The 22615-nt window shown below is 37.0% G+C and overlaps 1 protein-coding gene across 1 annotated transcript in view; it reads right to left on the reverse strand.

Annotated features, from left to right (window-relative positions):
* CD1H11orf80 (chromosome D1 C11orf80 homolog) overlaps window positions 1–22615 on the reverse strand; it is a 96568-nt gene that overhangs the window by 26740 nt on the left and 47213 nt on the right. The window contains exons 4-8 of the mRNA XM_049616227.1: window positions 17963–18072; window positions 12530–12613; window positions 11314–11369; window positions 10868–10939; window positions 8728–8923 (exon numbers count right to left, since the gene is read on the reverse strand). Of these exons, the coding sequence (XP_049472184.1) occupies window positions 8728–8923; window positions 10868–10939; window positions 11314–11369; window positions 12530–12613; window positions 17963–18072 (518 nt within the window). The remainder of the gene's footprint in view (window positions 1–8727; window positions 8924–10867; window positions 10940–11313; window positions 11370–12529; window positions 12614–17962; window positions 18073–22615) is intronic.

Raw genomic sequence — 22615 nt, forward strand, 5'->3', positions numbered from 1 at the left:
AAAAAAAAAAAAAAAAAAAAGGAGGAAACTCCTTACTTTCTCTAACCCTATTCTCTAACCAAGACAAAGGGTACAGGCCCCTGAAATGGTTTCCTTCTCTTTTTTTTTTTAATGTTTATTTATTTTTGAGACAGAGAGTGAGCAGGGGAGGAGCAGAGAGAGAGGGAGACACAGAATGAGAAGCAGGCTCCAGGCTCTGTGCTGTCAGCACAGAGCCCGGCGTGGGGCTCAAACTCACAGACTGTGAGATCATGACCTGAACCGAAGTTGGACGCCTAACCTACTGAGACACCCAGGTTCCCTGGTTTTCTTCTCTTGATTTTACTCCCACTCTCACTCTTTTAAACCCAAGGTTTTTCCACCTAAGCACTATTGGCACTTTGGGCCAGATAATTCTTTGTTGTAGGGGCTGTCCTGTGCACTGTAGGACGTTTAGCAGTATCCCTGGCCTCTACCCACTAGATGCCAGTGGCACCCTCCCCCTGAGTCATGACAGTCAAAAATGTCTCCAGACATTCCCAAATGTCCTCTGAGGGCAAAATTACCCAGTTAAGAACTAATACTTAACACTTTTTGTTCCCTGAACCAAGGCTGAAGAAACCAGGAATATATTTTCCTTAATCTTTTTTGTTTTCATCCTCTTGTGAAAAGGGTAAACACGAGGCATTAAGTATGAAGATTAAAATCCTCACCCAGTAGGCACTGGGGCATTATTAAAAGTCACAGCAGAACAAAGTGAGACAGTGCCCATAAATGAAGTCTCTATCCCAAATCCAAGAAGACATTAAAACGGGAGCTAAGGCCAACACATCCACTGTTCAGAGCCAGGCTAGCTTTGAGGTGCTACAAACTCAGTGAGTGGAGTGTCCGAAGAGTCAAAGTGTGTGACTTTTGATGGGCTGTTTAAACTATTTACATTTAATATACATACTGCTATGGTTGGGTTTTAAGTCTACAATCTTGTTATGTGTTTGGCATTTTCTCCTTACATTGTTTCCTTTTTTTTTTTTTCTTTTTCCTCTTTTCTATTTTTGGATTCTACTTTGGACTGGTGTTTTTTATAATTCCATTTTATCACTTAAAAAAATTTTTTTAATGTTTATTTAATTTTGAAGAAGAGACAGAGTGTAATGGGGGAGAGGCAGACAGAGAGGGAGACACAGAATCTGAAGCAGGCTCCAGGCTCTGAGCAGTCAGCACAGAGCCTGACACAGGGCTTGAACCCAGGAGCCGTGAGACCATGACCTGAACCGAAGTCGGATGCTTAACTGAGCCACCCAGGCACCACCCACTTTTTTTGATTTATTAGTTATAATTCTTTGTTGAAGCAACTTAGGGATTGCTTTAGGCTTTATAGTATACAACTTTAATTTATTACGGTCTACCTTTTAAGTGATATTATAACAGTTGCACATACATATAGTATAAGAATCTGGGAATAATATACTTCCATTTCTCTCTTGGCCTTTGTGCTATTCTCACACATTTTACTTCCACATATAATATACTCTGATGGCATTTTTTGCTTTCAAAAGTCAATTATCTTTTATTAAAAACTTTTTTTAATGTTTGTTTATTTTGAGAGAGAGTATGTGTGCATGCATGTGCAAACGGGGAAGGGGCAGAGAGAGGGAGAGAATCCCAAGTAGGCTCTGTGCTATCAGCACAGACAGAGCCTGACGTGGGACTCCATGTCACAAATCATGAGATCGTGACCTGAGCCGATATCAAGAGTAAGATGCTTAACGGACCGGGCCACCCAGGCAACCCATAAAAAGTCAATTATCTTTTAAAGAGATTTTTTAAATGGGGAAAAAATCTTTTATATCTATCCAGATAGTTATAATTTCCAGGGCTCTTCTTTATTTGTGTAGACCCAGAATTCCATCTGATAGCATTTTTCTTCTGACTGAAGCATTTCCTTTCACATTTCTTATAATATAGATTGCTGGTGAAGTCTTTTGTATGTCTGATAAATTCTTTATTTTGCTTCCATTTTTGAAATATATTTTCTCCTAGTATAGAATCCAGATTAAGGGATTTTTTTCCCCTTTATTATTTTAAAAATGTTGCTTCACTTTCTTGTAGCTTACAGTTCCCAATGAGAAATCTGCAGTAATTTGCATCTTTGTTCCTCACTATGTAAACGTGTCTTTCTACCTCTAGTCGCTTTTAAGATTCTTTATCACTGATTTTAATCAATGATTATGGTGTATCTTGGTATGATTTGATTCATGTTTCTTATGTTTCAAGTTTGCTGATCTTGGCTCTGCAGGTTCATACTTTTCATCAAATTTGGAAATTTGGGGGGGCATTATTTCCTCAAATATTTTATCTGCCCTCCCTCCCTGCAGGAATTGAATTACATGTCCCTGAATTAGGTCACCTGAAGTTATCCCACAGTTCACAGAAACTTTATTCATTTTTTTTAGTCCCTTGTTTCATTTTAGTTTCTATTGCTATGTATTCAAGTTCACTTATCTATTTCTCTGCAATGTGTAAATCTGTCACCAATCTCATCTAGTGTATCTTCACCCTAAAAATTTTAATTTCTATCTCTAGACGTTCAATTTAGGTTTTCACATCTTTTGTGTCTTTAGTTAATATGTTCAATTTTTTCCCTTTCACTTCCTGAATATATGGGATACAGTTATACCTTTGTTTTAAAGATTATTTCTTTTTGAGAGAGAGAGATAGAGTGTGGGAGGGGCAGAGAGAGAGAGAAAATATCCCAAGCAGGCTCCACACTGATAGTGCAGAGCCTGATGTGGCTTGAACTCACGAACTATGAGATCATGACCTGAGCTGAAACCAAGAGTCAGATGTTTAACGGACTGAGCCACCCAGGTACCTCCAGTTATACCTGTCTTAATGTCCTTGTTTACTAATCCTATTACCTATGCCATTTCTGGGCAGTTCTGATTTTTTATTATGGGTCCTATTTTCCTGCTTGTTTGCATACCAAGTAATTTTTTATTGGATGCCCAGCATTGTGAAGTTTACCTCACTGAATGCAGGATACTTTTGTATTCCTGTAAATATTCTTGTACTTTTTTTCTGGGACACTATAAAGTTACTTGGGAACAGTTTGAGCCTTTTGGGTCTTACTCTTAAGCTTTGTTAGGTGGGACCAGGGAACCCTATAGGCTAAAGCTAACTTCTCCACTATATTCAAGCAAATCCTTCTTAGGACTCTACCTGATGCTTTATGTTTTCCATCCTGCCTGGCAGGAACAAAAACTATTTCCAGCTCTGTGTGCACTCCAGGGATTCTCCTCTATCCGGAGCTCTCTCTGTGTATTTTATCTCCTCTTTGGCACTCTTTTCTGTAAGTTCTAGCTTCCCTGGACCTCCCTAACTCTGAACTTCGTCTTCTCAACTCAGATCCACCAGACTCTAGTTGGGTATACCCTCCTGGTGAACTTCTCTAGGTAGTACGGTGGTGCAATACAGGGTTTATTTGTTTCTCCTCTCTCTAGAACCACTGTCCTATACTCTCTGTTGTTTAATATAATTTTTTAAATTGTTCAAGGTAGGAGGTTGGATCCAGTCCCTGTTATTTGTTCATGGCTAGAAGTGGAATTTCTGAAATTCTCTGACAGAATCTCATGGCCTTTGATAGTTTCTTTGCTTTCTGGCTCAACAAGATACCCATGCTCATCTTGTACATTTCTACTTTAGGCCTGGAATCAGCCATTCCTCCTTTTTAGTGAGCAATGACATTTAGAGAACACATTCTGGATACTAGGACTGCTCATTGCTCCTCAGTTTGTTTTTTGTTTTTAGCAGATAGAGCTAAAAAATATATAATTTCAAAAGTCAGAAAAGTTGGGCATACACACTGATATTTTCAATTCCACTTTAAGATTACTTTCAGGGGCACCTGGGTGGCTCAGTTGGTTAAGCATCTGACTCTTGGTTTTGGCTCAGGTCATGATCTCATGTTACATGAGTTCAAGCCCTGCGCTGGCCTCTGCACTGACATCATGGAGACTGCTTGGGATTCTCTCTCTCTCTTTGCCTCTCCTCTGCTCATGCGCTCTCTCAAAATAAATAAATGAACATTTTTTTAAAAAAAGATTACTTTCAAAATTTTTTTATTTCAAAATAAAAATATTCTATTCCTTTGAATTTATACTCCCACATCTGCTATATTATGCTAAAATTTTTGGTTCTTAACAATTTAACATAATTACTTGTTTTATAACAAGTATGCATGCAAGAATTTCAGTATGGTAATACCAATGTTATTAACAAGAATCAAGACCACTAAATGAATTTCAAGAGCACTTTTCAGTTCATTTCATCCTTAGAGTATATACCAAGAATGTATGTCAAAACACTATGTTCTAAAGTCAGTTGAATTAATTCTTCTTACTATATGAATTATGACCTTTATATGGGTAGGTTATCTTTTAAAAAAAATTTTAATGTTTATTTGTGAGAGAGAGAGACAGACAAACAGAGTGTGAGCAGGGGAGGGGCAGAGAGAGAGGGAGACACAGAATCTGAAGCAGGCTCCAGGCTCTGAGCTGTCAGCACAGAGCCCGACACGGGGCTCAAGCTCACAAACCATGAAATCATGACCTGAGCCAAAGTCAGATGCTTAACAGACTGAGCCACCCAGGTGCCCCGGTTATCTTTTTTTTTTAAAAGTTTATTTATTTTGAGAAAGAGAGCACGTGCGTGCACATGGGGGAGGGAGAGAGAGAGAGAGAGAGAGAGAGAGAGAGAGAGAGAGAGAATCCCAAGCAGGCTCTGCACTGTCAGTGCAGAGCCCAACTCTGGGCTCGAACTCATGAAATGCAAGATCATGACCTGAGGCAAAACCAAGAGTTGGATGCTTAACCAATGGAGCCACCCAGATGCCCCAACATTATCTTTTATCTTGAGAAATATTGTTACTGGGTATGGAATTCTAGGTTGGTAGTTTTTAAATTTCCAGACATTAACACTATTATACTACTACCTCATGTTGGTATAAGGAAGTCAGCTGTCAATTTGTTTCTCTTTTGAAGAAAATCCATCTTCCTTAGCTGATTTTTTCCTTGTTTTTGATTTCCTAGAGGTATGCATATCTTTTTGTTTATCCTGCTTGATTGCTGAGCTCTGAAACTGTTTTAGTTGCTTAGCCATTGATTCTTCAACGACTGTTTTTGCCCCATTTTCTCCCTTCTCCTTTGGGACATGAATTAAATGTACATTAAATGTTCTGTTTCCTCTCACTGTTAACCTCTCTTCTGTATTTTCTATCCTTTTGTCTTTCTTTGCTTTATTTTACTAGTTTTTGCTATCCTTATCTTTTACTTCACAAATTCACTTATGCTGTGTCTAATCTGTTAAATCTGCCTATTTAATTTCAATGTTGGTTATTGTATTTTTTGGTTCTACAGTTTCTGTTTGGTTGTTTTAAAAATTATGTCACATTTTATAGTTTTCAGTTCCCTGGCAAAATTTTTAAGCTTGGCCTTCAATTTCATAAATATAATAAGCATAATTCTTTATTTTTAAAATCAATATCTGATGTTACCAATATCTGAAGTCCCAGTGGGTACTCCTGTTGCTTTTGTTTTTGCTAGCTCTTATTCATGTTGCCTTGTCCACTCTTTTACGTGTGGTTTGTGTGTGTGTGTCAGAGAGAGAGAGACAGAGATGGAGAGAGAGAGAGAGAAATGTACACATGAGCTGGACATTTTGAGAAAGTATTTGTTAAAATATTTGAAGCACAGATGTGGTGATCTTCCTCTAGAAAATAATCTTTGTTTGCTTCTGTAAGACATCTGGGAGAACTAGATATCTAGAATCATCTTAATCCAATTTTAAAGTTTAAGAATTTCTAGCCTTCCCAGATGACCCAAAAAATATATGCAGTTCATGTGAAGGATGGTTTATTTCAGGTTCATCTTACTCCTTAAAGTGTAACCTTTTAGTTATCTCTGCCCAAAACAAGAGGTGTTTTTAACAGCACCCCCCCCAGCGCAGTAAGCCCTAAACTCTTTGGCCTTCTTGACCTACATTGATTCAGAAGTGCATCTTAGCCTCTCAGCTGCTTGCTATAATTTGCAAATGACCTCACAGCAAAAGCAGCCCCCAATGTTGAGCTCAGGCTTTCTGTAATTCCTGTCTCTATTGTGATCGCCCAGAAATTCCTCCCTATTTACTAGCTCTTAGAATCTTTTATGTCTTAATATTTCATCCAACATTTGTCTTCAATGGGAGGATTGGTCTAAATTACCTAGTTTGCCATTTTCAGAAACTGAAATCCTATCAGAGTTTTCTTTATCTTCACTAAAACATCACCTCCCTAGAGTCTTCGCTTACTATAATATTTAAAATAACTTTCCTGTCATTATCTCTTTACCTGCTTTATTTTATCTTTAACTGTACTTATCACTACTGACATCTATTTATTAAAATGTCCTATTAAATGTAAACTTCAAGAGGATAGAAAAATTTGCCTTTTTCCCTCTGGAGAATGGGATGTGGATGAGGAGAAACTTTTTTATTTTACTTTATACTCTTCTATATGCCCTAGATATTAAGAAAAAGCATGTTTTAAAATCCAAAAGTCCATGCATAGTCTTTATCACCATCCTGCTCCTTCCTCCTCCCTAAAGATATTTTCAGCTGACATTTATCATACCATGACCTTGGCCTTCTTCTGGTCTTATTCTTTATATTCTACTAGAACTTCATTTTACTTGTACAGCTTCAATTATATAACAATAACACCTAACATTTATTGAACACTTTTATGTGTCAGGCAATATGCTGGGAGCTTCATATAGATTATTATATATAATTAATACTAAAACAAACTAACCCCAAAACAACAACAACAACAACAAAACCTTTGCAAGGGAAAACAAATCTATGAAGTGTTATTTTTATTAATTTATTTTTAAATTTAATTTTTTAACATTTATTTATTTTTGAGAGAGAGAGAGAGAGGCAGAGCATGAGCAGAGGAGGGGCAGAGAGAGAGGGAGACACAGAATCCAAAGCAGGCTCTAGGCCCTGACCTGTCAGCCCAGAGCCCAATGCGGAGCTCAAACCCACAAACCATGAGATCATGACCTGAGCTGAAGTTGGATGCTTAACTGTCTGAGCCATCCAGGTGCCCCTATTTTTTTTTTTTTTTTTAATTTTAGAGAAAGAGCATGCATGAGCGAGGGAGAAGGGCAGAGGGAGAGAAAGAGAGAACCTTAAGCAGACTCCACACTCCACATGGAGCCCAACGCAGGGCTGGATCCCATGACCTGGAATAATGACCTGAGCTGAAATCAGGAGTTTGCTGCTCAATCAACTGAGCCACCCAGGTGCACCTATTATCTCCATTTTAAAGGGGAGGAAATAAAGCCTTAGGCTGGTTGAGTAAACTACATGAAGTCACAGCCAATTAGTGGTGAATCTAGTATTTACACTCTTGTTCCATGCTCTAACCACAGCACTATACTTTACTTTCCGATGGAGAAAATGCTAAGGCTCTAAAATTTATCTCTAAATTGGCCACTTCCAAATTCCAGACCAAAATTTCTATATAGCTATACTTGCCATTTTCAAGGGATGTCCTACAGGAACTACAAACTTAGCATGTTTAAAGCTAAGCTAAGTCTTTACCTTCCAAATCTGCTGCTTATGATTTGTATCTTATTGATAGTATCATTATTCTGTCAGCCATCTATTGAAATGGTTTTTTTTGGCAGGGGGAGAAATGGCGCAAGCGAACAAGGGACAAACAGAGAGAGAATCCCAGGGCGGCAAGGGGGGTGGCAGGCGTGAGACAGAGAGAGAAGCAAGGCTCACCCGAAGTGGGGCTCATGTTTACCCAGGGCTCAAGCTCACCTGACATGGGGCTCGACCTAACAAACCATGAGATCATGACCTGAGCCAAAGTCAGATGCTTAATGACTGAGCCACCCAGGGGCCCTATGGAAATGTTTTTAAACAGCTGAGATTTAAACATATCACACAGCACACAACTTACCCACTTAAAGTGTATAAATGGGTTATAGTATATTCAAAGAGTTGTGCAACCATCACCACCATCAATTTTAGGACATTTTTACCATCCTCCCCCCACCAAATCCCTATCTATCTACTTCCTGTCTCTATAGATTTGCCTATTCTGGATATAGAAATATTAACATCAATTTTGGCCATTCCCTGCCCCTAATCTCTCCCTACCCCCACAATGAATTGCTTGCCTCATTATACTGATTCCTTCAAGTGATAAGTCTCTCTTTTCCATGCTCATCACATTTTTAATTCAGGCGAGCATTATCTCTTGCCCAGTTCACTTATTCACTTAGTCATTACTGACTTATCTCTCCTACCCATCCTGTACAATGCTGCTTGAGATGCCTAAAACATTCAATGGTTTCCTGCTATACAGAGAATGAAGTTCACAATCCTAAGTGTGATACAAAAGAGCCACCATGTCCACCATTTTCCAGCCTCATCTCTCCTGCTTGCACCATTCCATGCTTCAGCCATATTGGATTATATGAAAAGAATGTGGCACATATGTCACATTTTATAGTTTTCAGTATTTTGGGAAAATTTCTCAAGACTGGATTTCACATTGGATTTTTGTTTTTATACAAATTATACTGGCTTCTAGATACAGAGTTTATATGCTAAAGGCTTTTCTAGAATTGGGATATAAAAATTCATTTTTCAAAACAAAGTTGAAAATTTTGATGGAGTTTATCATCAAAAGGATATGGAAACTGAAGAAACTCTATTCAGCTGGTTGGAAAAGACCTTTGGGCAGGGACACAGAGCAGCAGCTGGAGTGAGTATCAGTTCTCCCAACGAGCCCATGCCAGCCACGTCATCGGGGATGAAAAGCATTACTGGATGTCCTAGCACAGGATGGATTCGGCTGCAGAGTAATTGAGCTGCACCAAATTTTGGTCTACTGTCAAAAAACAGGTAAGATAAATTTAGACTTTTTCTTTCTTAAGAAATTATTTTCTTTTTTATTTTTTTCCTTTTCTTCTTTTCTTTTTAAAAGTAGGTTCTATGATGGCATGCTTGGCTGGCTCAGTGGAACATGTGACTCTTGATCCCAGGGTTGTGAGTTTGAGCCCCACACTGGGTGTAGAGGTTACTTAAAATAAAATCTTTAAAAATAAATAAAATAGGCTCCACACCCCACATGGGGGGCTTGACCTCAGGACCCCAAGGTTAAGAGTCACATGCTCTACTGGCAGAGCCAGCCAGGTGCCCCTTAAGAAATTATTTTCGGGGCATTCAAAAGTCTTTGGATATCTCTAGCATATACATAATCATATAATCTACCATATTAGTTTTACTGGAATAAGTAACTTGTGTCTCACTCAGGGAATCACAAGCAATAGAAAGAGCAGACAAACTGGAATTTCAGGAATGATATCATGGCTACTGTTTCTGCTGCCACTATGCAGTTTAAAATTTTTTTTAATGTTTATTTATTTTTGAGGGAGAGAGAGTGAGCGGGTGATGGGGGGAGAGAAGGAGACACAGAATCTGAAGCAGGCTCCAGGCTGCCAGCACAGAACCCGACACAGGGCTTGAACCCACAAACCATATCATGACCTGAGCCAAAGTCAGACATTTAACCAACTGAGCCCCCCAGGCATCCCTGCCACTAGGCAGTTTTATATTCACTAATGTATATTTCCTCCACTGAAATTAGTCTACAGTTCTGAGCAGAAGTTTCCAAGATCAAAGATTAGCATGGTGAGGGGAGGGGTGAAGGGGTCCCTGAATCACAACAGCCTAAAACTAGCCCTGTGTTACTTAGATCTGCTCTCACACATGCTACACCTTCCCCTGAAGGAGTCCGAGGTTACTGTTTGATAGGAGTAATGAGAAAAAATTAGGGCATCTTTCTCTCCTAAAAGAATCTAGTGAAATTTGATACTTGCTTACTTTCTAACAGCTTTTCTTTTTTAAATAGGAAGAAATATTAATGAGCATTTTTCCTCTCTCTTTAAACTGATGAGGTCATCCAGGAATATATGTCCACAAACACTGGTTCAGAGGCTTAAACTTTTTCAGTAAATTTCTGATAATGAGCTGTCTAACTTTAAGGACTGTATGATAGTAAAGGACTACTAAAGATAGATAAAGAGTGGGGACTTTATTTACTGCACATATTAAAGAATAAAAAAATTCTAATCTGAAGTGTACTTTTGGCTAAGAGTAAAACAGACTAAAAAGCCATAAACCGTGTCTTCAAACCTTAAGATCCTATGACTACCAGTGCTGATTCAGGGCATACAAATGGAGTCAAAAACTATTGAATAAAGAATAAATTACTTGGACTAAATCATAAATTGTTTTTTTTTTCTTGCTATATGCATGTTCACTTTGGATTCTCTTAGGAAGGCAAGGCAGAGGAATAAATTCCATTTATTTGCCATCTTCTCCATGGATTTTTTTTTTGTAGTCTGGAGGTGGAGGTAGAGATGATTTCCAAACCTTTGAAAAATGCCGATGCACAAAAAATAATATATAAAGAATTCCTTTGTGTTCATAGTATCTTTCTAGCCAAGAGTTCAAGGAACCTTCTCAAGTCCTTCCTCTCTTCTCATATGTAAATAAGATTGAAATTTGTTGTTTCATTAATAGAAAAAATAAGACATGGAAAGGAGAAGGGACGTGTTCTCAGGTCAATTAGAATACATTCAAGGAGCCAGAAATAATGAGAGTTTTCAATACAAACAGATTAAAAGTTTTACTTCCACTTTTCTTACAGAGAAGCTAATGCCTGGCACTAAGAAATGACAAATGAGGCTATGTTCAATTTCTACCCACACTCATACTCATAACAGGAGAATAAAACATGGAGAGGGACAACAATGCTTTTATCCTTCACCTCACATAATGTTGATAGTTTATAACAAGAGCAATTCCATTCGACAGGTTCAAAGTGGGTTCGTTCTTTGTCCTGGAAAGCAAAGAAAAGCTAAGCCATAGTTCACAGATTCTAAAACCAATCTTTACCTGATACAAATTTTGGCCCATGACCACCACCACCCACAGAGATTACTGGAATCCAACAGCCAACTAACCAAAGGGAAATGGAAATTTTTAAGATCACCCACTCTGGTGAGAGGGAAAGACACAAAAAGATATAGATGAATCTACTTACTCATTAAAAGTTAATATAGAATAAGAAAATGTGGGAGTCTCAGAAAATTAGTTTCAAGGTAACTTTGGGTCAAGAAGTCAAACTGTGAAGCTACTAGAAATAGGGCAATAATGACTGAGAAAAACTATAAAACCATGGCATAAATTTAAGCCATTGATTTAAGGACTTACCCAAAGATTTCCAAGGAAAGGATTCCATTCACCTTTACACTGAAATTAAATCTAATCTGCAAAGTAAATGGGGTATGAGATTTAACATCAACAAGGATGGAGATTTAAAAAATTCCATACTTAATTCCCAAAGGGTGTAGATATTCTTTACATCACCTTGTTTTCACTTGCACTTTCCCTAAACAACTAACAGAATTAACATTTACCTGTGCTCAAATTCTGCATCTAAATTTATATTGAGTCCTACACTTCAATTCCAAGTGGTCACAGATTATCAGAATATCCTAACTTTTGTTCTCTGCTGTTCTCCCAGTTATATCTTCTCCCCCTTAAAAGAACTATTGATTTTTCTCTCCATTTTTTCCATGGTTTTCATATATAGAACATTCCATACTTTTTTCTTTGTGTTTTCTTCCCTTCCCCCCATCTGACTTTTATGTCCTCCCTCCAATTCACTTCACTGTTCTAATTATTTCCTACTTTTGATTTACATTTTCCTTCCTATGTAATAGGAGACTCTAGAGCTAGACTGCCTGACTTCAAATCCTGGCTCTGCAAGTTATTTAACCTCTATACCACAGTTTCTTCAGCTGTAAAATGGGAATGATGATGATAAAACCTACTTCACAAGGGCTGTTGCATGGGGTGAGTGAATAAGTGTATGGAAAGGACTCAGAAGTAACTGGCATATAATATGCACTGAACCCTGCCAAAGACATAAAAAGTTGACTCTAGCAAGAGAAAAAAGGGAGAAGTTATATACCATACTTAACAGTGTGCATCCCTATAAACATATCTAACTACATGTAATAATAAAAATTATAGCTCTCCAAAGTTCGAAGTACTTTGTCAAAATTTCCTGATTTGCTCTTATAGTCACTTTGGAAAAGGAGGAAATAATCAGCAAGGTTTATTATCCAGAAAAATGAAGCACAGAGGAGGCAAAAAAGTATCTAAACTGATACAATAAAATAATATGGAAGTAAAAACAACAATTCAAAGAAAGCTCTATATTCAAGGGCTATCAACTATATCACATGACCAACACCAACACTGTGTTAGGGGCACAGAAATCAAATCAATTCAATATTAAAGTTGTAATCATTGTCATTAAAAGAAAAGAGGACCAAGCATATCCTTCCACATCCTACAGAGTAGAGGTCTCTTGAAAACGTGTGATTTAAAAGAATCATTACTATGCAAAAGAACAGCTTACCTTAGGGTGTACCATGATGATTCTGCGTAAAAAGTTCTTTATCACCAAACTATCTGTCATCAAAGTTCTGGGCTTTTCATCAACCTGTAACAATCCAACAAAAACTTCTACCACATATACACAAACCCAGGAGCACAAATGAATTAAACTGTGATATTTCTTCCTATAAAGGTAACTCTCACCTTAGAGAAAGCTCCTCAGACATCCAAGGGGATGGTCTAAGAATTGGATACAAAAGAGAATCTAACAGCCATCATTCCTTGGGTTAAACTATTTCATGGAACTTTAGGAGACATGTGAACAAAGGTCAGAGTAAAACCCACAATCTCAAAACCACTTTTTGTAACAAATTTAAAAGTATCAGACCAGAGCTAAGAAGCGTTAACTCTTTCTTAGCTCTGCCATCCTGATGTGAGAGTCAATCTCTATTAAGAATGGAGTGAAATTAACAGACACTAAAAGGAACCTACTTTTCATCATCAATCCATTTATCTAAACTTTATTTTTTGGGAAAAGCTATAAAACAAAAATCTCACAAGTCAGAAGACCTGTGTTCTAGTACTAGCTCTATAAAAATTACATACGTAACCATGAAAAAAAAAATCACTTAATTGCTTTGGACTTCATTTACTAATCTTCAAAACAGGGATAAAAGTTACCCATTCCCCCTCACAGAACTGTTTTAAGGACCAAATAATAATCTGAAAGTATATATTATACATGGCAACAATAGTACATATCACTTGTTGAATGCCTACTATATAGCAAGCATCAAGCATTTTGCAGGTGCTGTATCTACATTACCTCACAACAAACCTGGAGGCAGGTACTATCTTCTCTGTAGGTTTTTTTAAATGAGGTTCAAAGAAGTTAAGCAACTTGCCTAAGGTTACTCAGCGGTTCAGTGATAGAGCCAGAATTTGACCTTAAGTCTGTCTAACACTAACTGTCCGTGCTCTTTCAAGCATACCCAGATACCTCCCTATAAATATAATAAAATTTACAATTTAATGAGGATTTTCTCCATTCCAGGAATGGAGCAAAAGTACCTTACTTGTATTAACTACCTCATTTACCCCTCACAAAAGCCCTATTACGTACACATAACCCACATTCTGTGGATGAAAAAAATGAGTCTCAAAGAGGTCAAACAACTTTCTTAAGGTTACCTGATCTGGATTCAAAGCTTTAGTATTAACCACTATCCTATAATGGCTCATTGTATTTAATACAGTGTCCCTAAAACTAAAGTTATAAAGAGTCTTCTACAAAATAGAGAAGTTGAGGAAAATGAGAAGAAGAAATAGAGTAAAAAAATATCAGTAAGTTATCGGTGGCTCAGAGAATACAGAGCCATGTAGTAGGTACATATTAAGAAAAAAATGGTCCCAGATCTCAAAATATCATAACACAATGAGGAAGAAACAGAAAGAATAAATTATTGTAATACTTTTTGTAAGCACACTGAAAATGAGATCAAGAATTGTGCAATGGGTGGGGAAATTAGATTATTACAGAATCATTAGCAAAAATTATCAGAAAAATGGATGGGAATTATTAGAAAATTCTGGACACAGATCTAAGATTATTCATACACAAAAACAGTGGTAATTAATTTATAACTGCAGTGTACACATCACAGTCACATCCTTCATTTAAAAATTTTTATCATAAAATGTTCAAATAGTAGAAAAGCAATGATCTCTTCGAAGCATTTTCTGTAATTAGCACTTCCAAAACAACTTCTTGGAACAATTTCAAACTTCTGTAGCCTTTGTTATTATAGGGTACATCATAGAAAGGGCTAATTATATCTAGCAGTAAAGCAACCAAGTAAGTGTAAATTCCTTCAGCAGCTACCAGAAAGGGGCTACAATTAATAATGATGAGAGGTACCATTTACTGAACACCTGCTACATGCCAAACAGTTTGTACGCAAGTAGGAAATTTCCCCATTTTATTTATGAAAATAATGAGACTAAATAAGCTGTTTGATTTGTCCAAGGTCACACATGTCTAGTTAAGAACTGGGATTCAAACCTAGATATGACTTGTTTCAAAGTCCACGTTCCACTATGCAATGCTGTCTCTCCAAGAAAGTTCATTTTCGGTGCATATAGCTTCCTGAATCAGATATTATGTTATCTATCATTACTTTTATGGACCCTGATAGGCAATACTTATGCAAACTACTGAACTATCCACTCAAAACACTCAATGAAGCTTATTATATACTTGGGCCTACAGAGGAAATAAAACAATCTCTGAATTTGAAGAGTTCAGTTAAGTAGAAGGGAAAGACAAATAAATAACTTATATGACAATGTGAAAGTTTTATGATTTAGATATATAAGAGATGCGAAAGAAATGCACAAGAAAGACTGGCACCTAATTCAGATTGAGAAGATAAAAGTGACCTAATGTCCTATCAGCAGAGGATAATTAACATAAAGCAAATGCCTCCTTTTAAGATCTACTCATAAATTATTGAGAGAAACAGAGAGAGAGAATATATGTATGTGTGTATGTCTACAAAGTCTTTTACAGCCTTTTACAGTTGGGTGTTAGGAACGCAGTACCCCAGCCTAACATATCTATAGAAGCAGTGAATTTACTTAAGTGTGTTAGGAAAAAACAGATGCTGCAAGCCCTGGGCAGCAGAAACCACTACTGAATCATATGTTCAGGCTTCACCTTTAAATACAAATCTAATTATATCACAGAATATCAGAGCTGTTTTATATTTTCAAACTGAACTTATGTAGTCATGGGCCCTATATGACTGTCTAGAAGAAAGTCAGTCAGTGCCTCTGTCTCTTCCTGTCTCTAGTTAGAGAAATAGAGATAGATAAATATAAGTATGAAGATGTTTATATGTATATATGTTTATCTCTACCAATTTTATCATTTTTAATATTACGGCAAAAATAAATATAAAAATGGATAAAGTTTTCAAGAAGATCTTGTAAAATCAAATTGTTTTTGGAAGTACATGTTATCCAGCCTAATGGACTCCAAGATGCAAGATACAAGACTGACTCTGAGCTTATGCATCTCTCCTAAATGAAGCTCTCTTCGTATTTCCTGGGATTAGCTTTCCTCACATGCCCAAAGCAGTGGATCATTTATTATAGCTTTTTCACAGATGTCTCCATTCACTAGCCTCTGCTCTGAACCTTGCTATCTAACCCTTCTCCCCATTTGAGGTATATATAATTAGCTTGTTCACAATCTCCCCTTCTCACTTCCTTCATTCAAGTACCTTTTAAATAGCTGCATAGTACCAGAGAAAAGAGATGTAATAGAACAAATGCTTTCAGGGAATCCTTGTTCCTCTGAGGTCATACTACTCTTCCCCACTCTTCATGGATCACCAGCTGACTGCAGGCACTGAGATCAGTTTCCCTCAGCACTTTAAGACATACCATCATATGGGTTGACTTCCACATCCAAGTAGATGGCCTGTCTAAGCAACAATTTAGACATAATTTCCTGAACTCTTCAACTCCCAACAACCTTGACCTCCAGGCATTTCCAGCCACCTATTTCCATGGCCATAATTTGGAATGGTACCATTCTAAAAACCTGAAGCTGAAATGCCTCACTCTTATGTGAAAAGGTGCACACTAGGATGTTAACAGTGGCTACCTTGATTATGTCAAATTATCTGTGTTCTAGATGCTCTCTCTGATTTTCCTGAGGGAAACACTGCTTTTGCAATAAGGAAAAAAAATAAGACAAACTTTATCAATCTGAAGACAAATCCCTATTCTTTCAAGTCTCTGAACTCCTTATATCAGATAATCTGTTTTCAGTCTCATCAAGAGATGAGAACTGGGCACTTCCCATTGGGTTAGATATCCTTCCTATATATATATCCTACCTCTATCATAATACATTTACAGTGTATTATAATTATTTGTTTGCTTGTTTATCTTTTCCTTTAGATTTCAGGTTCCTTGGAATCAAGTAACATGTCTTGGGTCACTGTACCTTCAACATCTAGCAAAGTAAGGCCGGCTTGAACAAACACAGGTTTCTCAATGAGTGAATAAATATTCAAACAGACCTGATTAATATGAGTACAAGACTTTGGTTCAAATTCTAATCCTGTCACTTAACTTTCATATGACCCTTGAAAGTCAATCTAATTCTCTGAATCTCAGTTTTCTTGTACCTGTAAATTGGGTGATAATCTCTGTTCTTCACAGAGTTGTTGGGAGGCTTAAATAATATACATAAATGTTACGTATAAGAATTATCATTGTTTGTTTAGACTGGCTAAAACACATGATCTCCTTTACTAGAACTGATTTCCTTGGTTCACTGAAATCAGCTTTTTTATTGCTACTTAATGTTAATAGTTTCAGAGCTGACTAACCATTAATTGCTCCAGATTGTTTACTCATCATTCTCCTAAAGAAGATAAGGCATGGCCAGGGAATCTATTGTCGCAATACTGCACCCCTTTCCTTTGAGAAGGAGCATATAATTGTCCAAACGTGAAGAAAGGCCTCCCAAGTGCTTCTTGGGAGAATGTTTAAAGTACTCTAATTCTTTATGTCTCCACAGATTCAAAGGAAAGAAAGAATAGGGAATCACAGAATTGTTAAAGGGAATGGAAAACTCAACTGTCACTCATAAATCTGGGCTACAAATAAATCAATAAAGATCTTTAAGTCAACCTAATAAAATGTATGCCAATAGGATCTACACTGGGAATCCATTTTTATTTTGTCTTTCAGGAGATCCAAACTCAAATAATGGCTTAATTTCAGTGGTTCTCAAGTTTACCTGCACATTAGGAATCACCTTGGAATTTTTTCATCTGGGATTTCAAAAATATTTTAAAGCCCAGGCCACACCAGTATGGACTAAATTGTATTCCCTAAAATTCATACGTTGAAGCCCTAGCCCCCCATGTGACTGTATTTGGAGACAGAGCTTTGAGGACATAAATAAAGTTAAATGAGGTCATAAACGTGGAGCCCTAATCTGACAGGAAGATGTCCTTATAAGAAGTTGTAGACTAATTAGAGAGCTCTCCCACCACATATACACAGAGGAACCATGTGAGGAAACAGTGACAAGGCACCTTATTCTTAAACTTCTAGACTCCAAAAGTATGAGGAAATAATGTTCTGTTGTTTAACCACCCAATCCATAGTATTTCTTTATGGCAACCTGAGCAAACTAATCCAACACCCTAGGCCAATTAAATCAACCTCTTGGAGTGGGACACAAATACCAGTCATTTAAAAGCTACGGGGGGGGGGGGGGTTTGAAATCTGCACAGAGAAGTCTGGGAGCCAATGCCTTATTTCATTTCAACTTGGAACTGTGATGGACCTAGGCTTTTCTTTCCTATTATTATATTTGTAGAAAAATGAGAATCAAGATATCAGTAATTTATAGAACCACAACAAAACCTGCCTCAAAAATCATCTGGAAGGGTGTTACCCCTGATATGTCCTGAGAAGAGCTGGCTTCTTCTGAAGTCCAGTTCAGCTTTGCAGAGAATCCGGGCAGTATAGATTGTATTTCTGTGTGAGAAGAAATGGAGACAAAAAATAAATAAATAAAAAGGCAGTTTGGATAAGTACCAGAGTTTCTGGAATTGTTTATTAAACTGATGAGCCAAGAAGGCATTTCCCTGATGAAAAGATTATCTGCAAAATTTGAAGTATGACTGGAAATGGCTATGCATCAGCAAATTGCTTGAACATTTAGAATTACTTTATGGGGTTAAGACATTTAATCTCATGTTTTCAATTTTTCACATTTGCTAAATCAATTTGTATTTTCAGTTAATTTCCACAAGGTCATGTCCAAAGCTAGAAATCTTCAGAACTGACAGCTCTAGCTTATATTCTTCTGTTTTCAATAAATTAATTCATTATTTGATAAACACAAATCCAGTAAGTGAGCTAATTTAGAATTAAAAGCAGAAAAATTCAAGAATGGCCCTCTCAGGCATTTACCTAATACAGTACTTTCTTTATTTAATAAGGTAGTCTTTACAAAGTAAAACAAACTCTTCCTAATTTTGTTCACAAATTAACCACTTGGTATGTTTACATATGTTAACTTAGAACTATCTTTCCACAAAGCACCAGGTGGTCCTGCATCATCAACAAAGAGAACCTCAAAATTTGCATCATTGTCCTTCCTTTCTGTATCTTGGCACTCATATTATAAAGGAAAAAAAAACAAATCTCCCATTTTATAAAATGCCATCCCTTATTTCTCCTCTACATTACTAGTATAATGGAGAACTAAAAACAAAGATTTTGTAAATGAGGTTGACAGTGTTGATATTATACAAGAATCCAACTTTAAAAACAATAATAAAATGCATCCTAAAATAAAAGCACAACTCTCTCCTACAGCACTCATACTACATATCTAATAAATCTGTAACCTCAGAAAGTATGGACATTACCAAGATCAAGTACTAGCTATCAATCTTAATGGGTAGTATTTTTCTTGCCATTATTTGTTTTTCAAATATAATTCAATTGTAAAGCTTGGGATAATATGGCAGCAAGGTTGTGCTACACTGAGGTTTAGTGAACTTGGCACTGAACCAAGATGCCTTGCATCAATCTTTAGTTTTACCAATGACCAACTTTCTGACCTAAAGTGATCCCTTTTTACTGTGATTAAATTACCTTTTGTGAAATAAGAGAAAATTTGTTCCTGAGTCCTACCTTGTCTTTGAAGTACTGATACAGTGCAGAATGGGTAAAACATGTAGATACATAAGAAAAAGTATTGTCAATAACTGAATTCTCCAGAAATCTAATTAACAATTTAAAAGAAAATGTGTAGTTATTTGAGGAAAATCAGTTTCAATTGCCTCACTTCACACACACACACACACACACACACACACACACACACACACACACACACCTAGATGGACTGACTAGAGTTAAATGTGAAAGGCAGAACAATAAAACTAAATAAAAGCCTTTTATTTCTTTTTTAATGTTTATTTATTTACTTTGAAAGAGAGAGTGTATGCAGGAGAGTGGCAGAAAGAGAGGGAGACAGAGAATCCCAAGCAGGCTCCACACCATCAGTGCAGAGCTGGACGTGGGCATCGAACTCACAAACTGTGAGTTCGTAACCTGAGCTGAAATCAAGAGTTGGACGCTTAACCGCCTGAGCCACTTAGGCACCCCAAAGCCTTCTATTTCAAGATAAGTTGAGCATATGTTGAAACTGCACCTTCCCAGGGCGCCTGGGTGGCTCAGTCGGTTACGCGTCCGACTTCGGCTCAGGTCATGATCTCGCGGTTCGTGAGTTCAAGCCCCGTGTCGGGCTCTGTGCTGACAGCTTGGAGCCTGGAGCCTGTTTCGGATTCTGTGTCTCCCTCTCTCTCTCTGACCCTCCCCTGTTCATGCTCTGTCTCTGTCTCAAAAATAAATAAACGTTAAAAAAAGATTAAAAAAAAAAGAAACTGCACCTTCCCATTCAAACACATAAAATGATAAAAAAAAATTTTTAAGTTTTTATTTAAATTCCAGTTAACGTAATAGTGTAATATTAGTTTCAGGTGAACAAGATAGTGATTCAACACTGTCATACATCAACTGGTGTTCATCACAAGTGCCTGCCTTAATACCCATCACCTATTAAAGCAAGTATTTTAATTTCTTTTTAATTTTTACTTATTTTTGAGAGAGAGAGAGAGAGGGAGAGAGAACAAGAACGAGTGGGGGAGGCATGAAGAGAGAGGGAGACACAGAATCCTAAGCGGGCTCCAGGCTTTGAGCTGTCAGCACAGAGCCCGACCCAGGTTTGAACCCACAAACTGTGAGCACATGACCTGAGTCAAAGTCAGACACTCAACCGACTGAGCTGGTCTGGTGCCCCAAAACAAGTATTTTTAAATCTTAATAAATACATAGTCTAGAAAATACATAGTCATGGTGAGAAAAAGAGAAAAATCTTTACACACCAGAAATGGAGACAGAGATTCCCCTTATCTTCAGAAAGGAAAAAAGAAAATCCACAATGGTAGGTGAGGACCAAAGATGTGCACCATCTTTGGGGCCTGGACTAGGGAAAAATACATAGGGCTAATATGGCAATAGCCATAGATGTAAGAGCAAGATCCACACAGGCCATACACAGGAGATCTAAACAAGGACCCAAAACACAAACTACCAGAGAGTTGATTAAAGCCAAGTGATGCTAGTAGCAGGATCACTGACACAAGATGAGGGCCTTAGAGCTACGTCATGTAAGTGGAGATAAGACTCAGAACTATGTAGTCTATTAAGATGCAAGAGCTTTGTATCTTACCACGCAAGCAAAATTTAATCTAAGATACATATCCTGCAAGATTAGGGCTCAGCAACAGAGAGCTTCCTACTGGAACCCTGTCAATGCAGAATGTGTTCAAAACAAATGGATGATGGACAATTAGCTCTTATCTAAAAGTTACCAACCAACAAAGACCAATAACATGAAAAATATGACACATATCAACTAATAAACTAATAAAACTTATACATGAAGAAACAGAATTAAAAAACAATCTGAAAGGAAAGAAGACTATCAACAAAACAAAAAGGCAATCTACTGAATGAAAGAAAATACTTACAAATGATATATATAAGGGGTTGATATCCAAAATAAATAAATAACAACTCAACACCAACCTCCCCAACAAATAATCCAATTAAAAATGGTAAGGTCTGAACATTTTTCCAAAGACGACATACAGATGGCGAACAGATGCATGAAAAGATGCTCAACATCACTCATCATCAGGGAAATGCAAATCAAAACCACAATGAGATATCATCTTGTGCCTGTCAGAACTGCTAAAACGAAAAACACAAAAAATAACAAGTATTGGTAGGAATGTGGATCCAAAAGGAACTCTCGTGCACTGTTTGTGGGAAAGTAAATTGGTATAGCGACTATGGAAGACAGTATGGAGGTTCCTCAAAAAATTAAAAATAGAACTACCATATGATCCAATAATTCCACTACTGGGTATTTACATAAAGAAAAGGAGAAAACTAATTCAAAAAGATATATGCACCCCTATATTTACTGCAGCATTATTTACAACAGTCAAGATATAGAAGCAACCCAAATATCCATTGATAGATGAGTGAATGAAGATGTGCTATGCACACGTGTGTGTGTATATACATATGTATACATGTATATATATATATATATATATAAGTATATATACATCTACATCATATATAGATAGACAGCTATTGATATATACATACACACATACATACAATGGAGTATTACACAGCCGTAAAAATCACCCTATGAATTCACTCATAAGTGAAAACAAAAACAAATGAATAAACAAAGAGAAAGCAGAATCAGACCTATAAATACAGACAGCAAACTTATGGTTGCTAGAGGAGAGGGGAATGGGGGATGGGCAAAATGGGGGATGGGGAGTAACAGATATAGGCATGTGGTTATGGAATGAACAGGTCATGAGAATAAAAGCTACAGCATAGGAAATATAGTCAATGATGTCATAATAGTGTATGACGACAGATGGTAGCTACACTTGTATTGAGCATAGCACAACCTGTAGAGATGATGAATCACTATGCTGTATATCTGAAACTTATGTAGTACTATGTGTCAACTATACTCAAATAAAAAAAAAATTCAAAAAAGAACACATTGCCATAGATCAAACAGAAAGAGGGGAAAACTCTATTAGAAACCTTGGAAATTAAAGATACAGTGTTTGAAATGAACATGTTAGGGAAGGCAGATTAGCGACTGTAAAAGAGCACATTTAAAAGAAAAGGTAGTACCTGAATCTTTTACAGCAGCATTATTCTTAGTAGGGAAAAGTGGAAACAACCCAAATGTCCATCAATAATAAACAGATTAACAAAATATGCAATATTGTTCATCCATAAAAATAACTGAAGTACTGGTCCATACTACAATATGGATGAATTTTTAAAAAAATTTTAATGTTTATTAATGAGAGAGCAAGAGAGCACGAGGGCCAGGGAGGGACAGAGAGAGAGAGGGGGGACAGAGGATCTGAAGTGGGTTCCATGCTGATAGTACAGA

Source organism: Panthera uncia, chromosome D1 (genome assembly GCF_023721935.1).
Source record: "Panthera uncia isolate 11264 chromosome D1, Puncia_PCG_1.0, whole genome shotgun sequence".
NCBI lineage: Eukaryota > Metazoa > Chordata > Mammalia > Carnivora > Felidae > Panthera > Panthera uncia.